This window comes from Gopherus evgoodei, chromosome 7 (genome assembly GCF_007399415.2).
Source record: "Gopherus evgoodei ecotype Sinaloan lineage chromosome 7, rGopEvg1_v1.p, whole genome shotgun sequence".
Taxonomy (NCBI): domain Eukaryota; kingdom Metazoa; phylum Chordata; order Testudines; family Testudinidae; genus Gopherus; species Gopherus evgoodei.
The window spans coordinates 35,039,619-35,060,070 of record NC_044328.1 but is presented as its reverse complement, the minus strand read 5'-3'; the positions used below and the strand labels follow the sequence as shown (position 1 = coordinate 35,060,070).

General features: G+C 40.6%; 1 protein-coding gene across 2 annotated transcripts in view; it reads left to right on the top strand.

Annotated features, from left to right (window-relative positions):
• The window catches only part of KIF20B (kinesin family member 20B), an 87,009-nt gene that overhangs the window by 26,171 nt on the left and 40,386 nt on the right, over positions 1–20,452 (top strand). Inside the window, exons 12-19 of one of the 2 annotated variants that reach the window (XM_030569885.1) lie at positions 107–269; positions 1,234–1,551; positions 2,367–2,506; positions 4,041–4,191; positions 5,292–5,517; positions 14,199–14,260; positions 16,057–16,176; positions 18,819–18,945. In XM_030569885.1, the coding sequence (XP_030425745.1) occupies positions 107–269; positions 1,234–1,551; positions 2,367–2,506; positions 4,041–4,191; positions 5,292–5,517; positions 14,199–14,260; positions 16,057–16,176; positions 18,819–18,945 (1,307 nt within the window). Of the gene's footprint in view, positions 1–106; positions 270–1,233; positions 1,552–2,366; positions 2,507–4,040; positions 4,192–5,291; positions 5,518–14,198; positions 14,261–16,056; positions 16,177–18,818; positions 18,985–20,452 lie in introns of both variants that reach the window. The other variant, XM_030569884.1, reaches the window with a different exon arrangement.

The window sequence follows — 20,452 nt, the reverse complement described above, 5'->3', positions numbered from 1 at the left end:
GTTTTTTATAGGGTTAAATAATCCAGGAATTGCAGATTGAAATGTTATGACTGAGGCTTTTTTTCCTACTGAACTGGAATGTATCTAACTTTGGTATTATTTTTAGGCTGCAGCTGCATATACCATTTCGGGAAAGTAAACTAACTCACTTCCTTCAAGGCTTTTTCAGTGGAAAAGGGAAGGTATATATGATAGTAAACATCAGCCAGTGTGCTGGTGCATATGATGAAACCCTCAATGTGCTAAAGTTCTCAGCAATTGCCCAAAAAGTAAGTGCACTATAACTTTGTAGCTTTTTATTTTTTTTTTAAATCTTCAAAGTTGCATTATGAAGATAATTTAGTAGTTCCATATCGATACAAGTTATACTTGCACTTAAAGCAAGTCTCTAAAATTCCTTGCATATTATACTTCAGTGATTTTTTTGAATTTTGTCTCTAAATTAGTCTCCTCATGATCAAATTTAATGTTCTATAATATTTCCTGGTTGAAATACTTCATAGTTTTGGGAAGGAAACATTTAAAAAAAATCTTTTTACAAAAAGCTTTTGTGATTACAATGCTCTCTTGAACTCTGCCAGCTAGAGAACCATAATCCCTAGAAATTCCAACTTCCACACATGTGGCTCGTCCTATCTCTGACCTGATACAGAAATTTTAAACATTCATATTTTTAATGCAAACATGTCTCCCTGTTCTCTTATTGATTATAAGCTATTTATTCTCAGCAGGCATGTGGTGAGAAGTACATCAGGTTTTTTCCTCCCCCTTTAATTCCTCCAGTCTCTGGGGAGAGTTACTTAGTCTCCAGCACTAACTGCAGTCTGACTCTGCGAAAGGGACAAGCTGCCTTTGGCTCCTGAGAGAGTCTCCCAATGTTCTTGCCAAAATAACATAGCAGCAGTTCTTCTATGCCAAAGGAATTAGCAACCCCACTCCTGAGGTGGTTTTGTCCCTCTAGCCAATCTCCAGTGCTTCATTCCAGGAGAATGCTGGGTCTCAAAACAGTGCAGTTTCTGCATGATTCCTGCTCTTCTCTGCAATTCAAAATTACTCCTCTTTTTTGTAGTGTGACAGAAAATTTCAGGTGTGGTAACTGCAAGTGGGCATTGCCAACAAAATGAAGTAGTTGCGTGCTAGCCTGCAGCCATGAATATCAGTTACCTCCATAAGTGCTTAGTATTCTCTTAATCAGTGTCTAACACATAATTGACAACCTCTTTCCCTCAACAGATTTGTGTTCTAGACACTTCTAATGCTCCCCAAGATCAGCCATTTGTCCAGAAGTCTGCAAGAGAAGTCTCTCTCATAAATAATGTGGATACTAAAATGCAGGTAGCAAGAAAAAGAGCCACTGTACTTTGGGACAGGAGTCTGGAAGATGTGATAGAAGATGACGACGATGATTTAACTGTGGATAACAATGAGACACATGAGGAGCATGATATGGCAAAAGAAATGCCAATTGAAGAGGAGGAGTATGATATGGCAAAAGAGATGCTAAATGACGAGGAGGAAAATAAAATAATTATTGGAAAAGAAGAGTATCTGGTATGTACCTGGAATGCTTTCAGAGTCAATATGATATAACTTTTGATGGGTAGGTGGTATCCTTAGTATAATGTATTTGTGGGGGACTGAAGCATGCTGTCTGTTGCGGAAAACTGTGTAAAAATGGCTTTTTAAGTTTGGTTGCACCCGTTACTAAAAGTCTATGTAAATAGACATCTTCTCAGTGTACTGTCTTTTACAGCATGGGCAAGCTGTGGACTTCAGTAATATTAAAAAATCCTTTATACCTATATTCTATGCATGCAAGATCTCTGGAAGCAAAGTTTTTTCTGTGTTTCAGCATGCTCATCCGTTTAATCTGGGACAATACTAAATTTAGAAACCACTCTTGCTTTGGGTTGTATTGTGCTGTGATATATTCTCCAACTAATGCTCCCTGAGAAACAATGTCTATTTTTAAAAATATACTGTTTAAAACTCCAAATTTTAACCTTGTTTCAAGCAGATAAATAGTTCCAATCTTTCTTAGAAAAACTTTTTCTAAAAGGTGAGATAATACTTTATAATGTTCTTTGGATTCTTGAACATGCATGTTCTATGTACGTATATATACAATATTGATGGTTTGCACTGGTACAGCAATTTACCAACATTTAATCTATCTACCCATCCTCCTGTTTTCCGATAATGGTAGCAGAATTAGACACAACAGTTGCTCACATTTCAAAAAGAAATCTGAACCAATATTCTCATATTTGAAGAACCTTTTATTCTTGGAGCAGTGATTTAAGAAATAAGTTTTCAGAAAGATTTCCTTTATAAAAGCATTAAAAGATTATTTGTGATCATTGTAGAGGCTACTAAATATAATAGAAGACTTGAAAAGCAAGTTGATCAATGAGAGAAAAGATAAGTTACTCCTTGAATTAAAAATTCGTGAAGAAGTCACACAAGAATTTACTCAGTATTTTGCTCAACGGGAAACAGATTTCAGGTAAGTTAACGGTTGCTTAGATTTCTTTATATTCTTCTAGTTGTACATAGTTTACACTCTTGTGTAACTCAGTCTTTTAATCTTAGCCTGTAGGTGGTAAATATTTGTATCTTTTACAGTTGCAAGTAAAAATGAAATATTTAGCGTTGAGAAAGTTTAACATAGCTTCCCCTTCCTGCACCTCCACCCTGTGCGGACACTCTTATTCCAGTGTCCAATATACGTGATTCTCGTTTTGGTTTAGCTTAAACCCTTTCTTAGAAAACATGTCAAACTGAAGAAGTTACTCTTTTAATTAGAATAAGTGCTTATACAGGCATAGCCCACTGTGTATCTGTTCATATTCACACCTCTGCTTATAGCAAACTTTCCTGTATATACAAGGCTTCATTTAATAATAAATAGATAAAAAGGCTATATCTTAACAGCTTTCTGTTTCATGATGTCAATTTGTTTGCTTTTTCACTATACCAAATGGGTGAACTTGCTCAAATAAAATTGAGTTCTCCTTCTCCTCCCCCCCCACCTCTTTTAGAAATTACATTGGTTACGATTCTTTGTAAAAGGAAAGAACTACAAATTCTTTTTGACTGCTCTGATCTTCCCCTCAGTTTTCTTACTCTGAAGTCCTTTTACCTGCCAAAACTAGTTCAAACCTCATACCCAAGTTGACATTAACCACTTGCTGTGAAACCAACATGTATTGTATCTAAACTTTACATTAAACAAAAATTAAAAAACCCAGCGTCCTGTATTGACTGATTTTAAACCACTGAAAGGGGAGAACAATGAAAGACAAATGATAATTCTGAAGTCCTAAGATCTCTCACACTACCAAGGCAAAAAAGAATGTCATCTAATTGGGGGGATGTCATCTAATTGTTTTCAGTGGCTTTAGACATAAAGTTTTAGCTATATAACTGCCTATTGCACTGTCTGCTAAATTACAGGAAGAAAACCAGTTGCAAATCTACTCTAGTTGATGGTCCAATATAAATGCTTTCACGAACAATAAAATGTGTTAATTCTAGATGTCTTGAACTAAGTAATAAAACTTTGACATGATTCGGGATAGACTTTGGACATCTGTAAATTCCAGTCTCTGTATCAACTGCAGATATGCTCCCATGCAAGAGGAGGGCATGCAGAGCACATTACCATGCTATAAGAAATTGTGGTATGTAAGGCTCAAAAGCTGCTTGAATGGCTGAAAAATATACACAAATTTTAGTGTACAATTTACCTCTAGTAATATGCACGATTCAGAAAACCTTGTGAAATCCTTGATCTATATAAATATTTTTTGTAATTTGTAGTTACTGGACTGTTTCTGACCGCAAGATTAATATACACTTGTGAAGTTTTGTTAGAAAGAGCAGCTGTAACTTAAAATTAACCCAGTTCACAAAATGAACAAGCATGGGCGAATACTCAGGTTCTGACAGTCAAAGTGTAGTGTCAGAGATCCGTTAACATTCTTTGTTTATAATAATAATAAAAAGTAATTTCGAGCATTAGAACTCTTTAAATACAGGCAATGCCTTTCTCATGAACGAGAGTTGCTAGAAGAAGCTTCTGAACAACGCTTGGAAATCTACAAGGATTTGGTAAACGAATGTGCCAAAAACCTGGATGAAGAACAGGAGACGAAGGATTCCCATTGTAATGAAAGAGCTGGAATGCTGGTAATTTTTTTTCCCTACATATTGAAGAATCTGGCTTTGTACTAGAACCTAACTTATGGTTAAGGGATGAGTACTTCTCATGGTGGGATATTAATGTAAACTGACTCCAGATGCCAAGGAATGGATGTAGTGGTGACTTCAAGAATTCTTGTTCCAAGTAGCGTAGACCTTATTTCTTATTAAATTAGAAGTTGGTACCTTTTAGCTTGTCATAAAAGAACTTTCAACAAGATCTGTTTTAGGGATTTTTCAGGGGATGAAAATTTAGAGATGTGCACTATAAGATGACAAGTAAGTAGTTCAGGTTCTAAAATGTGGGCTTTGTATGCTAAAAAGATGGATGCGTTTATAGCTTATAGTAGAATCTAATATGAATTTAATTTTGTTTAATTTCAGGTGACTTTAGGCTACTCACACTGAATATGTTTATAGGAGCCTAAATATCTTTTCAAAAAAGAGTTTTTGTGTGCACATCTCAAGCAATGGGAGTAGCATATGTATTTAAGGCATAATTAGGTCCTGGTGCTTGTTTTTGGCATGAGACAGGATATTGCACCTTTGTCATCTTACTTTAACCTCTACTTACCCTTGTTTTTCATCTTAATTTTAAAAAGCTGTATCTTTAACTCTCTTCTATTTTACCCTTTTACAAAAATATATTAAGATTTCCAGACACTAGTTAATAACAACTCAGAAATTGACACTTTGGTGTGTTATATTCCACATTCTCCCAACTCAAGATTCAGTACTTTTTTTGTGGTTTATGGGCAAAATTCTGCTGTTACTTGGATTTATAACAGAGGAAGATTTTTACCCTTGCTTTTAAGTTCTGTTTTCTTAAAAAAAAAAAAAGAGTAAGGCAGATATCCCCATAGTGCAAGGTGGTATCAGTCAAGATTAAAATCTGGGAATTCCTAGGTTTTATCCTTTTTCTTTCATGGGTGAATTCATGAAGTTGTTCAACTGTTCATAGGAAGGGTGGCTATACTAAGATTTGTCCAAAGAGAACCTAGGGTTCTATTATAGCTATTAGAAGCTGATTTAGCAATTTTAGGCCATTGCTAAATAACCATAGAACACTTTTTTCACTTCCTTTCTAGGAAGGAGGCAATAATGTAGCTCCGGAGAACTGTATTGATCTCGAGGGCATTATTAATTTTCTCCAAGATGATGTCACTGATATTAAGAAGCAGGCAGAAGAAGCTCACAGGTATATTATATCCTTAGAAGACCCACAGGAAGCTATTGCTTGGCTTGAACAAAAACTGGGAAAAATTACTGTTGAGCTAACTAAAACCAAAGAAGAGCTGACACAGAGAACTAATGGTAAGTGGGATAAAATAAGGGTGATTCTGAACTAATGCAAACTTGGAAGATGTGTTAAATTCTAATGAATTAAGTGGACTGGATATCTTAACCTGCTTAAGTTTTTAATATTTACACTTTTTAATACAAGCTAGTTACCATCTGTTCATATTGTGATCTTTGTAGTTGATCAAATTGGATATTGCCTTTATTTTTATTACATTATTTTAAGCTCAACCAAACCATTGTTTTGTTAAAATTAATCTTATTTAGAAATGATAGAACAGTTTAGTTATTACTTAATTTGAAAAGATGCAGCCTTATTCAAGTTTAAAATGTCTTCTAACTGTAGGATGAATTTAATATTGACTCTTATTGATTTCACATTTTTAAGAGCATGCACAGCATACATTCCAAAAACCTATAAAATACAGTAATTTCAGTTACCTTTCAATGAGGAGTGATATCTCACAAGAGAACTAGTGCCCTGCACTATAACTATAGTAGAATTCTGAGTATGAATCCAGTTTAGGAAACTTTTTTTTTTTTTATTCCAGAAAATCTAGTTACTTTAATTTGATCATGTTAAGGTTTGTTTGTTAGGTTTTTTTTTGTGGTTTTTTGTTTTGTTTTTTAACTTGTCATTGAAGTAATTACTTGACAAAAATCCCTTCAAATAGGTTGTGGTCTTGTCTTGTCTACTTTTTAGCCGGAATGAAGAAAATTTAACACCCCGTCTTCGCCCACCCCCCCCCCAAAAAAAAAAAAAATAAAAGCTTGAGTACATGCCTGCCATTGGGAAACAAAATTGTCTAAAGTTCTAGAGGAAAAACAGTAATGGGTGGAGTGACTGGCTAGTGGGTGGAATCAACTCACTGAATGCTGAAAACAGGGAATTTTATAAACTGTTAGGGGAATTGATTTGCTAAATTCTAGAAACTTCTGGAATGTTAGGGCATATATTTATAAATCTAGTTAGTTAGCTTATCTTCTTAGTTCTTAGTGTGAATTCACTGCTTTCTCATTGTAACTAGTAAATATGAAAGCTGTTATGCTGGAAACAAATGATTAATATTTAATGATCACTAGATATCCGTGTGTGAACTAATTCAGCATGTCTAAAGTTGAATGTGATTGGAAACACGTGATTACGTAAGCACAAACAGTGCAAATAGAATTCTCCAAAATAAAACATTGAAACAAATAGTTGTTAGCCAACAAGATACAAATCCTCTGAACAAAATACAGAAAAAGATTACTTTGGATTGAAGATCAATATGTCCTTTACTGGAACTTGGTAGAGATTTTCTCATCGCCACAATTTGTCATTGAAATGTTGATGCAGTGTTTGATTTTTCCATCCCAGTTCTGGGCTTTTCACCAGCATTCAACATAGCTCCTGTTGAGAAGCAGTATCTGATTCTCTTTGCTCCCAAAATGGCTAGAGCAATCAAGAATTGCCACAAAGTTGAGAACTAAAGTTGTAATTTGTTTTGTTTTTTGTTTGTTTATGCTATCAGCTGCAGTGTGGCACATCATGAGAAATTTAGAACATTTCACCCCAAGTATGCCAAAGCAGACACATTTGAGCTTGCAGGTCTATTGCTGATTGTTGCAAAGGGAAGCAATACATGAAAATTTTAAAGGAAGAACGAAAATGAGGAATATAATTACTCCTGGGGGAATTCTGTGCCAAAAAAATTAAAAATTCTGTACACGATATTTAAAAATTCTGCATTTTTTTGTTGTTGAAATAACCATCTAATCACACCAGTTTCAATTATTTTTGGTCATTTATTTCAAAATACCTGTCAGCAAGTAGTCTGTAATAATACAGATGACAACAAAAATTCAGGAAATGTTTTTTGACAAATAGATTCCTTACTAGGCATATTGATACAGAACTCATGAGTAATAATTCATTTAAGCTATAATACAGAACCGTATTTCCCACACCCCTCAGAAGCAGTGCAAAGTCTTGGGGGAGTCGGAGTTAATGGAGGAGCTGAGGGAGATGGAAGTAAATTGCTGGGAAGGCGTCTTGCTGCAAACTTGATGGATTGGTGGATATGAGTGGGGAAAAGTATGGAACAGGTTTTTCGAGGAGAGGGGCGGGGAGGGATTTTCAGGGAACATCTCCATGCAGACCTTGCCTGACTCCTAGCCTCTCCCATCCAGTCAGGCACATCTGCCCCTGTCCCTGTGTGTCCTTGCACCCTCTGTCAATGTGTCCCTTCACCCCCACTCTCACACCCCTCCCTGTCCCTATGTGGCTCTATATCCGGTCCCAATGTGTCTCTGTGCCTTCACCCAGCCACTCTCCTATCCCTTTGTAGCTCTATACCGCCATCCCCTCTGTGGCTCTGTCTCTCCACTCCCATTTCAGCAGGTTTTTTTCTGCACAAAAATTAAAAGTATGCATGGGTCATTAATTATGCATGTGCAGTAGCACAGAATTCTCCCAGGAGTATAATAATGGCTACAAGCATAACACAAAGAACCAAATAGACCACACCTTATTAATTCTGTGTCTGGAAAAAAAACATAGATTCTTCTTCGAGTGCTTGCTCATATCCATTCCAGTTAGGTGTGCGCGCTGTGTGTGCACGTCTGCCGGAAACTTTTTACCCTAGCAACTCCAGTGGGCCGGCAGGTCGCCCCCTAGAGTGGCTCCACCATGACACCAGATATATACCCCTGCCGGCCCGCCCGCTCCTCAGTTCCTTCTTACCGCCGTGTCGGTTGCTGGAACTGTGGAGTGCGGTTCACTGACCTCCACGTCCCTAGCTCTCCTCATCGTTTAGCTTCTAAAACCTTTTTTCTCAGTTAGTTATAGTTACCTTTTCAGTATAGTTGTAGTTAGTTAAAGTTTTGTAAATAGTTATTGAACGTTGCCTGTGGGTGGGCTGTTGCCCTCCCCGGCACCCGGCACCGGGCCCATGCCTGGCTCGCCAGGGTTTAAACAGTGCTCGACTTGCAAGAAGCCGATGCCTACAAGCGACCCCCACGACGCGCGCCTGAAGTGCCTAGGGGAATCGCACATTAGTGACAAGTGCCGCATTTGTAAGGCCTTTAAGCCGCGCACTAAAAAGGAGAGAGACCAACGTCTCCGCGCCCTCCTCATGGAAGCGGCTCTCTCTCCGGCACCAGCAGCGCAGTCCAGCGCTTCGGCTCCGGCACCGGACCACGCCGGCACGGGCAAGACTCCCCGGCACCGACCATCTCCGGCACCAGGGACAGACCTACGTCCCTCAACGTCTGTCTCCACACCCAGGCAGACCCAAGTGGACCGCCTGGCTCCTACCTTAGCCGTGGCACCGCCTGCAGGACTGTCGACTCCGGGCCCAGCGGGTCCGTCGAGTCCAGCTCCTCCTAGCTCCCCAATACGATCAGGGGTCAAGCTAAGGGTCCCATCAACGCCGGAGACTTTCACCTCGGCTCGGGACTTGATTGCTCTCACGGAGCCAACTCAACCACAGCTGCCACCTACGGGACGCATCGTATCCAAGGGCAAGCCGATGCTTCGTCCGTCCTCTCCCGCGTCCCGACGCCGATCACCCCGAAGGCGCGACCGCTCACGCTCGGGGCACCGCTCGGAGTCCTGGCACCGGTCGCCCAGACGGTGCCGGTCGTACTCAATCCGAACGTGTCTGGCCCTCTTAGGCCATATGGCGGCCTGCACGTTTGTAACAGCCCACACCCGTCTCCGCATGAGACCTCTTCAAACATGGCTGGTTACTCAATATCGACCGACCAGACGGTCATTGGATACAGTCGTCACCGTCCCTCAGGCGGTGCTGGACTCTCTCTACACTGGTGGCTGGACCGATCCGTAGTATGTGCGGGGCTCCCATTCCATCCGCCCCAGCCTTCCGCATCCCTAACCACGGACGCTTCCGACCTGGGCTGGGGAGCTCACTGCGGCACTCAGAGAACTCAGGGCTTGTGGACCCCGCAAGAGATCAACCTCCACATCAACGTACGGGAGTTGAGAGTGGTCCGCCTTGCTTGTCAAGCATTTGTCCATCTCCTCCACGGTCGTTGTGTTGCGGTATTCACCGACAACACGACGACCATGTTCTACATCAACAAGCAGGGCGGCACCAGGTCCTCTCCCCTCTGTCTGGAGGCGATACGTCTCTGGGAGTTCTGCATAGCCCATTCTATTCACCTCTCCGCCTCCTACCTTCCCAGAGTGCGGAATACCCTCGCGGATCGGCTGAGCAGATCCTTCCTCTCACACGAGTGGTCCCTCCGTCCGGACGTCGCCCTCTCACTCTTCCAGAGGTGGGGTCGTCCCCGGATAGACCTCTTTGCATCCCGGGTGAACAGGAAGTGTCGAACATTCTGCTCCTTCCAGGATCGGGAGCCCGGGTCTCTCGCGGATGCATTCCTGATCCCTTGGACAACACACCTCCATTATGCTTTCCTGCCCATTCCCCTGATTCACAGAGTTCTAATCAAGGTGCGCAGGGACAAAGCCCAATTGATTCTCATAGCTCCGGCATGGGCCAGACAGCACTGGTACCCCGTGTTGTTGGACCTCTTAGTGACCAACCCTGTTACCCTACCTCTTCATCGGGATCTCATCACGCAGGACCACGGCAGGCTCCGTCACCCGGACCTTCCATCGCTCCACCTCACGGCGTGGCTCCTCCATGGTTGACTGACTCTGAGTTGCGGTGCTCCACCCCGGTCCGCGAGCTTCTCTTGGGCAGCAGAAAGCCTTCCACCAGAGCGACTTAAACAGCCAAGTGGAAGCACTTCTCCTGCTGGTGTGCAGAGAAAGCTCTTCGTCCTATGGAGGTTCCCGTCACCACTCTTCTGGACTACGTCTGGTCCCTTAAGACCCAGGGGCTGTCATTGTTGTCCCTACGAGTTCACCTCGCTGCCATCTCCGCTTTTCATCCTGGCGTGGACGGCTGTTCTGTTTTCTCTCACCCCATGGTGGCGAGATTCCTGAAGGGGCTGGAGAGGCTCTATCCCCAAATTCGCCCTCCGGCCCCCTCATGGGACCTCAACCTGGTCCTGTCCCGGCTCATGGCCCCTCCTTTCGAGCCATTAGCTACCTGCTCCCTGCTTTACCTCTCATGGAAAACCGCCTTCCTTGTGGCCATTACCTCAGCTAGAAGGGTGTCAGAGCTGAGGGCCCTCACAGTGGACCCACCGTATACGGTCTTCCACAAGGATAAGGTACAGCTGAGGCCGCACCCTGCTTTCCTTCCTAAGGTGGTCTCAGCTTTCCATGTCAACCAAGAGATTTTCCTCCCAGTTTTCTTCCCTAAGCCCCATTCGTCCCGCAGGGAGCAGCAGCTCCACTCGCTAGATGTCCGGACGCTAGCCTTTTACATGGACAGGACAAAACCCTTCCGCAGGTCCCCTCAGTTATTCGTGGCAGAAGCAGACAGGGTCAAGGGGCTGCCGATCTCCTCTCAGAGGTTATCGTCATGGGTTACGTCCTGCATCAGGACCTGCTACGACTTGGCCCAACTTCCGTCGGGCCGTGTGACTGCTCACTCTACCAGAGCACAGGCATCCTCGCTGGCCTTCCTCGCCCGAGTGCCCATTCAAGAAATCTGTAGGGCAGCGACCTGGTCATCTGTTCATACATTTGCTTCGCATTATGCCCTGGTCCAGCAGTCCAGAGATGCTGCTGCTTTTGGATCTGCAGTGCTCCAGGCCGCGACCTCTCACTCCGACCCCACCGGCTAGGTAAGGCTTGGGAATCACCTAACTGGAATGGATATGAGCAAGCACTCGAAGAAGAAAAGACGGTTACTCACCTTTGTAACTGTTGTTCTTCGAGATGTGTTGCTCATATCCATTCCCCACCCGCCCTCCTTCCCCACTGTCGGAGTAGCCGGCAAGAAGGAACTGAGGAGTGGGCGGGCCGGCAGGGGTATATATCTGGTGTCATGGTGGCGCCACTCTAGGGGGCGACCTGCCGGCCCACTGGAGTTGCTAGGGTAAAAAGTTTCCGGCAGACGTGCACGCGCGGCGCGCACACCTAACTGGAATGGATATGAGCAACACATCTCGAAGAACAACAGTTACAAAGGTGAGTAACCGTCTTATATTGTGTCAAAGTTGCTGAAGATTCTATCCATGATACAGATAAAGTACTTAGCACTTTGCCACTTGCTCAGACAGCTAATCATGAAAAATCAGAGCAGGTGCAATCATCCTAAATTGATGACTGATGACAGTTCAGCACCATATCTAAAACTTGCTAAAGTAACACTAACACAGTCCTCAAGCATCTTGTGGAACTTCAGTTTTTTACTTTTATGCAACAGTCAGTTTCTTGGTTGGTTGGCTGGAGGTTGGTTACATATGGACCCCCAGTCCAGCTGATGTAGTGGGGTTTCACTGAGCCTGCTTGCTCCACTAGCCTGGGCTCCCTCTCCCCGTTTTGCTGAATCAGGTTCTTCAGCCTCTAGCAGCACACACACAGGTAGGGATGCACCAGCTGTAGAATTGCACAGAGTTTCTGAGCAGCTCTCTAATGGGAAGATTTAGCTAGGAAATCACCCAGCACTCAAGTGCAGCTGCCCTCTAGAAAGTACACCCCCAAAAAATTATCTTGTGCTGTAGAGAAATCTGTACAACATAAGCTCATAAATTTGCCCCCTCCCTCAATGTGAAGGAATATATGCACAACTTCTTGCGCACCCCCCTCATTATAAATTTCACTGGGTTTTATAACAAACAAAAACAAGTTTATTAACAATAAAAGGTAGATTTTAAGTGATAGCAAACGGAACAAATTACTGAGCAAATAAAACAAAACATGCAAACTAGGCTTAATACACTCACGAAACAGATTACAAAATGTAATTTCTCACCCTAAATGTTTTTGGCAAGTTGCAGAATTTTTGTAGCTTAAAGTTCCAGTTACTTCTCTTTACAGACTAGACTCCTGTCTTAGTCTGGACTCAGCTCTTGCCTTTTCCTCAGCTCAGTTCTTTTGTTTGTTCAAGTACTACCAACTGTCTTTCTTCTTGAACAGGAAAGCAATGGAGAAGAGTCCTGTTTGCCTTACTCTTCAGCCTTAAATAGGATTTACATAAGGCGGGAAGCCTTTGTTTCCAGTGGAAAAGTACCAGCAGTGTTCAAGGTGGTACTATTTACCAGGTGACATTATCACCTGACCATGCAGTGTCAAAGCAACCATGAAACCAGGTGTATTTGCAGTGTCCACAGGAAAGAACTCCTGGAAGATGGGGGTTGCACATCTTTGAAGATTCATTGTCTTTTTCCTAATGGCCTGTTAAGGCTGTTTTTGCTTGCTGTCTAGTGGGCGCCTCCAAGTACAATCACTGTTGTAATTGTTATATAGTCAATATTCCTGATTTCAGATACAGAAATGATACATACATACAAATAGGAGAATCACATCCAGTAAATCATAACCTTTCCAATGATACCTTACATGAGCCGTCTTCCATAAAATATATCTTAAATATGCCATATTCATACAATACACGTGTCTATAAAGAATGTGGAGCGTCATGTCAGTTTTTATGTATGACTCATCTTCCCACTAACATTCAGCGCTTTCAGGAGGACTTTCTACATTTACATGCAACTGCTGTAAATTCTAAGTCTTGCAATGAGCTCCATGAGGACTCTGATCAACATAGAATAGCATTTTTTCCAATTGGCTCACTCAGCAGAGACACTAAATGTTAAAGCCTACACTTTAAACTCCATAAAGAAATGGAAACACACTAAAGAGGGAGGAGATTGGAGAAGTTTTATAAAAACCTTTCTGTTCAGTCAACCTGAACAATCAAGACAGAAGAGCTGAACTGTGATGAAGAGGGAGAAAAGATGTTGGTTTTAATATTGAGGGGGTTCTTTCTCTTACAGCATTTTTAAAATCGTGGATTCAGATATGCCCTAAAATCTCTGCCTGTGAAGGAGCTTGTTCTCTTCTTGGTTGCATCAAAATAGAGGAAATCTATAACTTTGTCCTTTTTAAAAAAAAAAAAAAGGGGGGGGGGGAGGGGGGCGGACAACAACCTCCATTCCTGTCTAGCTTGCACCAGCATTAGTCATGTATTTTCAGCACACTTGGAATTATTGAAACTTTCCTAACAGGTTAGAGGCTGGAAAAACAAATAAGCAAGCGAATCAGTATCTCAGGATACACATAAATGAGTAGTGGGCTTATCTAAGCTGACCTCCAGACTCTATTATTGTGTCCTATTTCCAGAACTGAAAGCTCTGTGTGTGTGTGTGTGTGAGAGAGAGAGAGAGACACACACATCTGGATTCATTCACTTAACCACTTGTGGGTTTGGTGGTCTTTTTCATGGCGGAGGGGTAGCTTTCCTATATTGGGGAGTGGAAAAAAATCACAATCCTCATTAATGTATTAAGGTCTCTAATATTGAACTTATTGCTTTGAACAGAACTCGGTGAGCAGGCTTACAGGAAGAAGCCACCCTTTTGCTTAAAGTGCAATTATTGGATCGTTTTGGTTGAAATACATGCATTTATTTTTCCAAACTATTTAAATTTATTTGAAAATCAAAAAATATTTTAGACTGGTAAATCAAACTGGTGGGAATAGTCTGTGTATCTCAAATATTGGCAAATGACTAAAACCTTATTATAGAAAGACTTCTCCAACTTACTGAATGAACTACTAGTTTGCAATCTTTGTAATGCAAACCAGTTTCTCTATTTGATTACAGAGCTTGAAATGCAAGTGATTAAATTAAGTGAATCTGCTCAACAACTTGAGGAAGCTACTGAGGTAACTCTTTCTTCTCAGAAAAAAAAAAAACCCAAAAAATTCACTGAAACTAACACCTGCTCTAATTATTCGTACAAAATTACAATAGCTTAATGTCTGATTTCATAGTGTGCTTAACTGAAAAGACCTAGCACTACTATGATTTGTTTCTCATTGCATGTTTGAGTGCAAAAGATTTGGAGTTATGTTACAATTAAGGCTATCAAGCAACTAAAAATAATTGCACCTTTAGATGATAGAATGCTACTTTTATATAATATTTTTGGATGTTTTCTACATTTTCAAATATATTGATTTCAATTACAACACAGAATACAAAGTGTACAGTGCTCACTTTATATGTATTGATGACAAGTATTCGCGCTGTAAAAAAGCAAAAGAAATAGTATTTTTCAATTCACCTAATACAGGTACTGTAGTGCAATCTCTTTATCATGAAAGTTGAGCTTACAAATGTAGAATTATGTACAAAAAAAACTGCATTAAAATTTTAGAGCCTACAGGGCCACTCAGTCCTACTATTTGTTCAGGCAATCACTCAAACAAATTTGTTTACATTTTCAGAAGATAATGCAGTCCACTTCTTGTTTATAATGTCACCTGAAAATGAGAACGGGTGTTCTCATGGCACTGTTGTAGCTAGCGTCACAAAATATTTGTGTACCAGATGTGCTAAAGATTCATATGTCCCATTAATCTTCAACCACCATTCCAGGGGACACGCATCCATGCTGATGACTGGTTCTGCTCGATAACAATCCAAAGCAGTGCGAATTGACGCATGTTCATTTTCATTATCTGAGTCAGATGCCACCAGCAGAATGTTGATTTTTCTTTCTGGTGGTTCAGGTTCTGTAGTTTCCGCATTGGAGTGTTACTCTTTTAAGACTTCTGAAAGCATGCTCCACACCTCGTCCCTCTCAGATTTTGGGAGGCAGTTCAGATTCTTAAACCTTGGGTCGAGTGCTCTAGCTATCTTTAGAAATCGCACATTGGTACCTTCTTTGCATTTTGTGACATCTAGAGTGAAAGTGTTCTTAAACTGAACATGTGCTGGGTCATCATTCGAGACTGCTATAACATGAAATATATGACAGAAGGCAGGGAAAATGGAGCTGGAGACCTACAATTCTCTCCCAAGGAGTTGTCACAAATTTAATTAACGCATTATATTTTTAACAAGCATCAGGAAGCATGTCCTTTTGGAATGGTGGCCGAAACATGAAGGGGCATATGAATGTTTAGCGTATCTGACACACACATACCTTGCAATTCTAGCTACACAAGTGCCATGCAAATGCCTGTTCTCACTTTCTGGCGACATTGTAAATAAGAGGGAAGCATTATCTCCTGTAAATTTAAACAAACTTGTTTGTCTTAGCAATTGACTGAAGAAGTAGGGCTGAGTGAACTTGTAGGCTCCGAGGTTTTACATAACTGCACTCAAAAAACAAATGTAACAAAAAATCTACATTTTTAAGTTGCACTTTCACGAAAAAGATTGCAGTATCGTACTTGTTTGAGGTGAATTGAAAAATGCTATTTTTACAGTGCAAATATTTGTAATAAAAATAGTATATACTTTGATTTCAGTTACAGTGCAGAATACAATATTTATGAAAATGTAGAAAAACATCCAAAATCTTTTTAATACATTTCAACTGGTATTCTATTGTTTAACGGTGTGATAAAAAACTGCAATTAATTTTGAATTGTGATTTTAATTGACATCCCTAGTTGCAATGGACTCCTGTTATCTAAAACCTAGTAAAAATGTAACTTTTCTCTTCTTCAAGAAAATGACGACACAGAATAAACGAATTCAAGAGCTAATGCACATTGTGGAGCAAAAAGATGATGTTATAAGTAGACTACAGGACTTAATATCCCATTTAGAAACTACAGTAAAAGACTACGTAAGTTTCTGGCTCTTCATTTCTTAATGTACAAAACTTAATTTTTACTTTTTTTTTTTTTTAATGCTTGTAATAACTGGTTAAAAGATGGGAAACAGTAGGAATAAATTGATTAGCTCTCACAATGGAGAGAGATAAATAGTGGTATCCCCCAAGGATCTGTAGTGGGACTAGTGCTAGTCAACATATTCATAAAAGGTCTGGAGAAAGGGGAGAACAGTGAGGTGGCAATGTTTGCAGACTTTTTTTTTTTTTTTTTTTTTTTTTTAATCAAGATAGTTTACCCTTCGCAGTCTGCTTTCGACTTACAACGGGTTCTCACAAAACTGGGTGATTGGGCAACAAAATAGCAGGTGAAATTCAATGTTGAGAAATGCAAAGTAATGCACATTGGAAAACAATCCTAACTACACATACAAATGATGGGGTCTAAATTAGCTGTTACCACTTAAGAAAGAGATCTTGGAGTCACTGAACGGATGTTCTCAAAGAATTATCCACAATGTGCAGCAGCAGTCAAAAAAGCTGACAATTTTAGGAGCCATTAGAAAAGGGATCGATACAATGGTAAATATCCTAATGCCATTATATAAATCCATAGTATGCCCATACCTTGACTACTGAGTGCAGCTCTGGTTGCCCAATCCTAAAAAAGATGTAACAAAAATGGTTAGGGGTATGGAAGAGCTTTCATATGAGGAGAGATTAAAAAGATTGGGACTGTTCAGTTTAGAAAGAGGGAATATGATAGAGGTCTACAGAATCACAAATGGTTTGGAGAAAGTGAGTAGTGAAGTTATTTACCCCTTCACATAACACACAAACCTATGAAAGTGATAAGCTTAAAATAAAAGGAAGTACTTCTTTACACAGCTTACATTCAACTTGTGTAACTTGTTGCCAGGGAATGTTATGAAGGCCAAAAGTATAACTGGCTTCAAAAAATAATTAAATAAATTCATGGAGGTTAGGTCCATCAATGGCTATTAGCCAAGATGGCCAAGGGATAGATCTGCAAAGTGGCCATTTTATTTGAGAGAATGAATCTACAGTTGAAGATGGAAAGAAGTGATGGGCAGGAAGCTAGAGTTATGACATCAAAGTCAGACTAAATAAGAGACTGGAATGAAGAGGCATACTTTGGGGGGAGGAGGAGCAATAGATTATATAAAGGAGACTGGTTAGCAATTCAGAGGAGAAAGCACGTAACAAGAAATGAGTTGGAGATGGAGGGAAAGCAGCAGCCCCCAACACAATCACCATCATTCTTTTTTTATTACCATATGGAAGAGAAGGAGCAGTAATAGTCATTGTTGCACTGAGAGCCAAGTTTCAGTGAGGGCATGGAGGTAGAGCAAGCAGGAGAAGAGGTCAGAAATGTTTGGAGAGAAAGCAGGTGTTCCAGAGGTATCCTGATCATCATTCCTCCACCCAGATACCGAATGAGGTTGGTGGTGTGGAATGGGTAGCCAAGACCATTCTTTTCTTCCCTGCCTTTGAAATGATTGACTGACTTAATAGTGATGTACAATGGTGGTAAGCACTGAAAGCCTTTGGGATGGTATGGGCCTGTAAATACATTGGTGGTAGTGACTTACTGGACTTTGATGCACACACTAAGTGTCAACTAGCCTGAAACAAATCTGGAAAAATACTATTTGCATGTTAAAATGATCTTATGTTTGCAGCTATATTATCTATATGCGTCCACACTTTCTATAAGTTCCACGCTCTGAATTATTCCATAGAGGACATTAGGGGATGCAAATTAACACTGACTCATCTTATTCCTGCCCTTCAGTTTTTCAGTAGTGCGACCACTTTTGAGGGTTATACCTATACTCCAAAATGTTTTAGGATTACACAAGATATGGCTCCTGTCATCTCCTCATTCTCCAATTAATTTCCCCAAAGCAAACTGTCCGTACCATGCTTTCACACCTGACCAATATACAAGTATAGAACTACAAAAAAACCCAAAACCGTAACTCTGTCCACCAGTCTTATTTAATGACATGATAGGGTGAAGATGAAGTGCTATAACCACATGCATTTTTAAATAAGACAGGGCAACATATCTGCTCTCTGGCCATCCTGGTCTTAATATTTGGTCAAATTTATAGTACATAGCAGAAATTAAAGCATTTCCTTTGGGCTTAATATTTATCACAGGCACTTCTAACCTAATTAGAAAGTACATTGAGTACTGTTGATTGGAGGAAGGGTTAAGACAGTTACTAAGAATTTTCACTTAAGAAGATGACAGTGTAAAAAAGTTTGTAAAAGTCACCCAAATGCTTTCTGAAGGAATTAACAGTTTCTGTAGCTTTTGACACATTACTATACTGTTGATGGAATACATAATCCCTCTGATTCATATGTATTATCTGTATCGGTGCTTTTTTCTTTTCTTCCCCTTTGTGCTGTGTTCGGTACTCCAAAGCATTGTACGCCTCTTTATTACCTACAGCAAAGGCAACCTATAGCTGACTTTTTCTCAACAAAAATCCTTGTAGAAAAGTTATATGGCTGTTTGTCTCATTTTTTGTTTTCATATTAAATTGAGATTATTGATTGCTTGAAACATGTTGGCTGCTTGTTTTGTATAATGGCAGGTGGTAACTAATTTTATTTAAACATAGGACAACACTGTAACTACCATTAAAAGACAAATGGCAAAGGAGAACTGCGATGGGACAATAGAAGGCACTCAGTCTAGTGAAAGTGTGAAGCATGGGTTGGATGTAGGAAGAAAACGCTGTTTTGAAAGTAAGCCTACCCCAATGGAAGAGCCACCTACAAAGAAAGGTACCATTTCTACCACAGCCGAACAGGGAGCCTTCCGAAAAAATGTGATTCCAATGCCAGAACAAAAGCAAAAATTCGCAATTCGTAAACTTTATCGTCTGAGGAAAAGAAAGTCAGCAACATTAAATGCTAAATGGAAGTAACTGTTTATTTTCATTTTCTTGTGTGTTGCCTCTAAATTCTTAAAATAAAAACTGCTTTTAGATGTCTTACTTCCCCTTTGCTATGTCTGCAAATACATTTGCTAATTCTGATGTAGTCAAGATATTTGTTAGCGTGGACTTTACCTACAACTGGCATGTTTAACTGCTGTTTTTCTGCCAAGCTTGCTGTTAACCTTGTTAAACCGTGGCTTTTTCCTGCCTAAGCTCTTTTAAAAACTGAAGTGTCAATGTGGTCTATGATCTATTCTGTCATACAGTATGTGGGTAATGTACCCACTTCTGTGCAAGGTGTTTCATTAGGTTAGTGTATAGAAACGTAAAAATCCATATATAATATGTAAAGCTGATAATGATAAAACTCAAATTCATTTTGGGATCTAGTGTTTCCCATAAACATCTCTTGGCTGCTGGACACTACATTAAGTAGGCATTCAACTCCTGTATGGCATATATCTACATAGCTGTTCAGGGTCTGCAGCTTTGAAATCTCCCTGCTCCCCTAGCCTGCTTGGACTCTGACTGTAAAGGATCATGTAGGTGCCTCCCCAGAAGCTATGGGGCCTCAAATAACAGGTGTAGCATCTACACAACCTCAGTGGGGATTGCAGATAGGAATACGTTAACCCAAACAAGAATCAAGGAAAGGAGGCAATGGGGCAGCCTAGAGGCTTTTCCTCTTTCCTTCCCTCAAGTAAGGAGCTAAAGGCTTCCCCAGTTAACATGTGGAAATGGATTAGAGCTACCTAGCCTCTGCTGTCTGATGGTAAAATGGGAAGCAAAACATGGAGGTGCAGGTAGCCCAGCCCCCACCAGGGAACTGAGAAGTAACAGCTGTTGAAGGGCACTCCCTTCAGAGCCATGTTGAACAAAGAAGGAATGGTATAGCGAGTTCCATAGATCTAGCATATAGCAGGTGAGCAAGCTGCTGATGCTGCTTTCTCTGACAAGAGAAGGAACTGCTATGCCTGTGAAGACCCTCACACGCTGGTTAAGGCGAACTTTGCCTCTGCGTGGAACCACCTTATGGAGCAATCCATGTAAATGTCAAGAGGGGAGAAGGTGACGACAAAATTGAGTGAACACTAAACCCCATGCTATAGCAAACTGTATCCGTTACCTGCTCTAATCTTGGTATTCATGCCTGATGAGAGTTTATAAATACTAATTTTTAGCATGAACACAACCAGATAGAATGCAAAGTGGTACATTAATGCTACTGTTACAGTTGTACAGTCAGGAAATGCAAACTTTTCAAAACACAGAACTCTTGGGTATTCTCTCTTTAAAGAGCACTCAGTCAAATC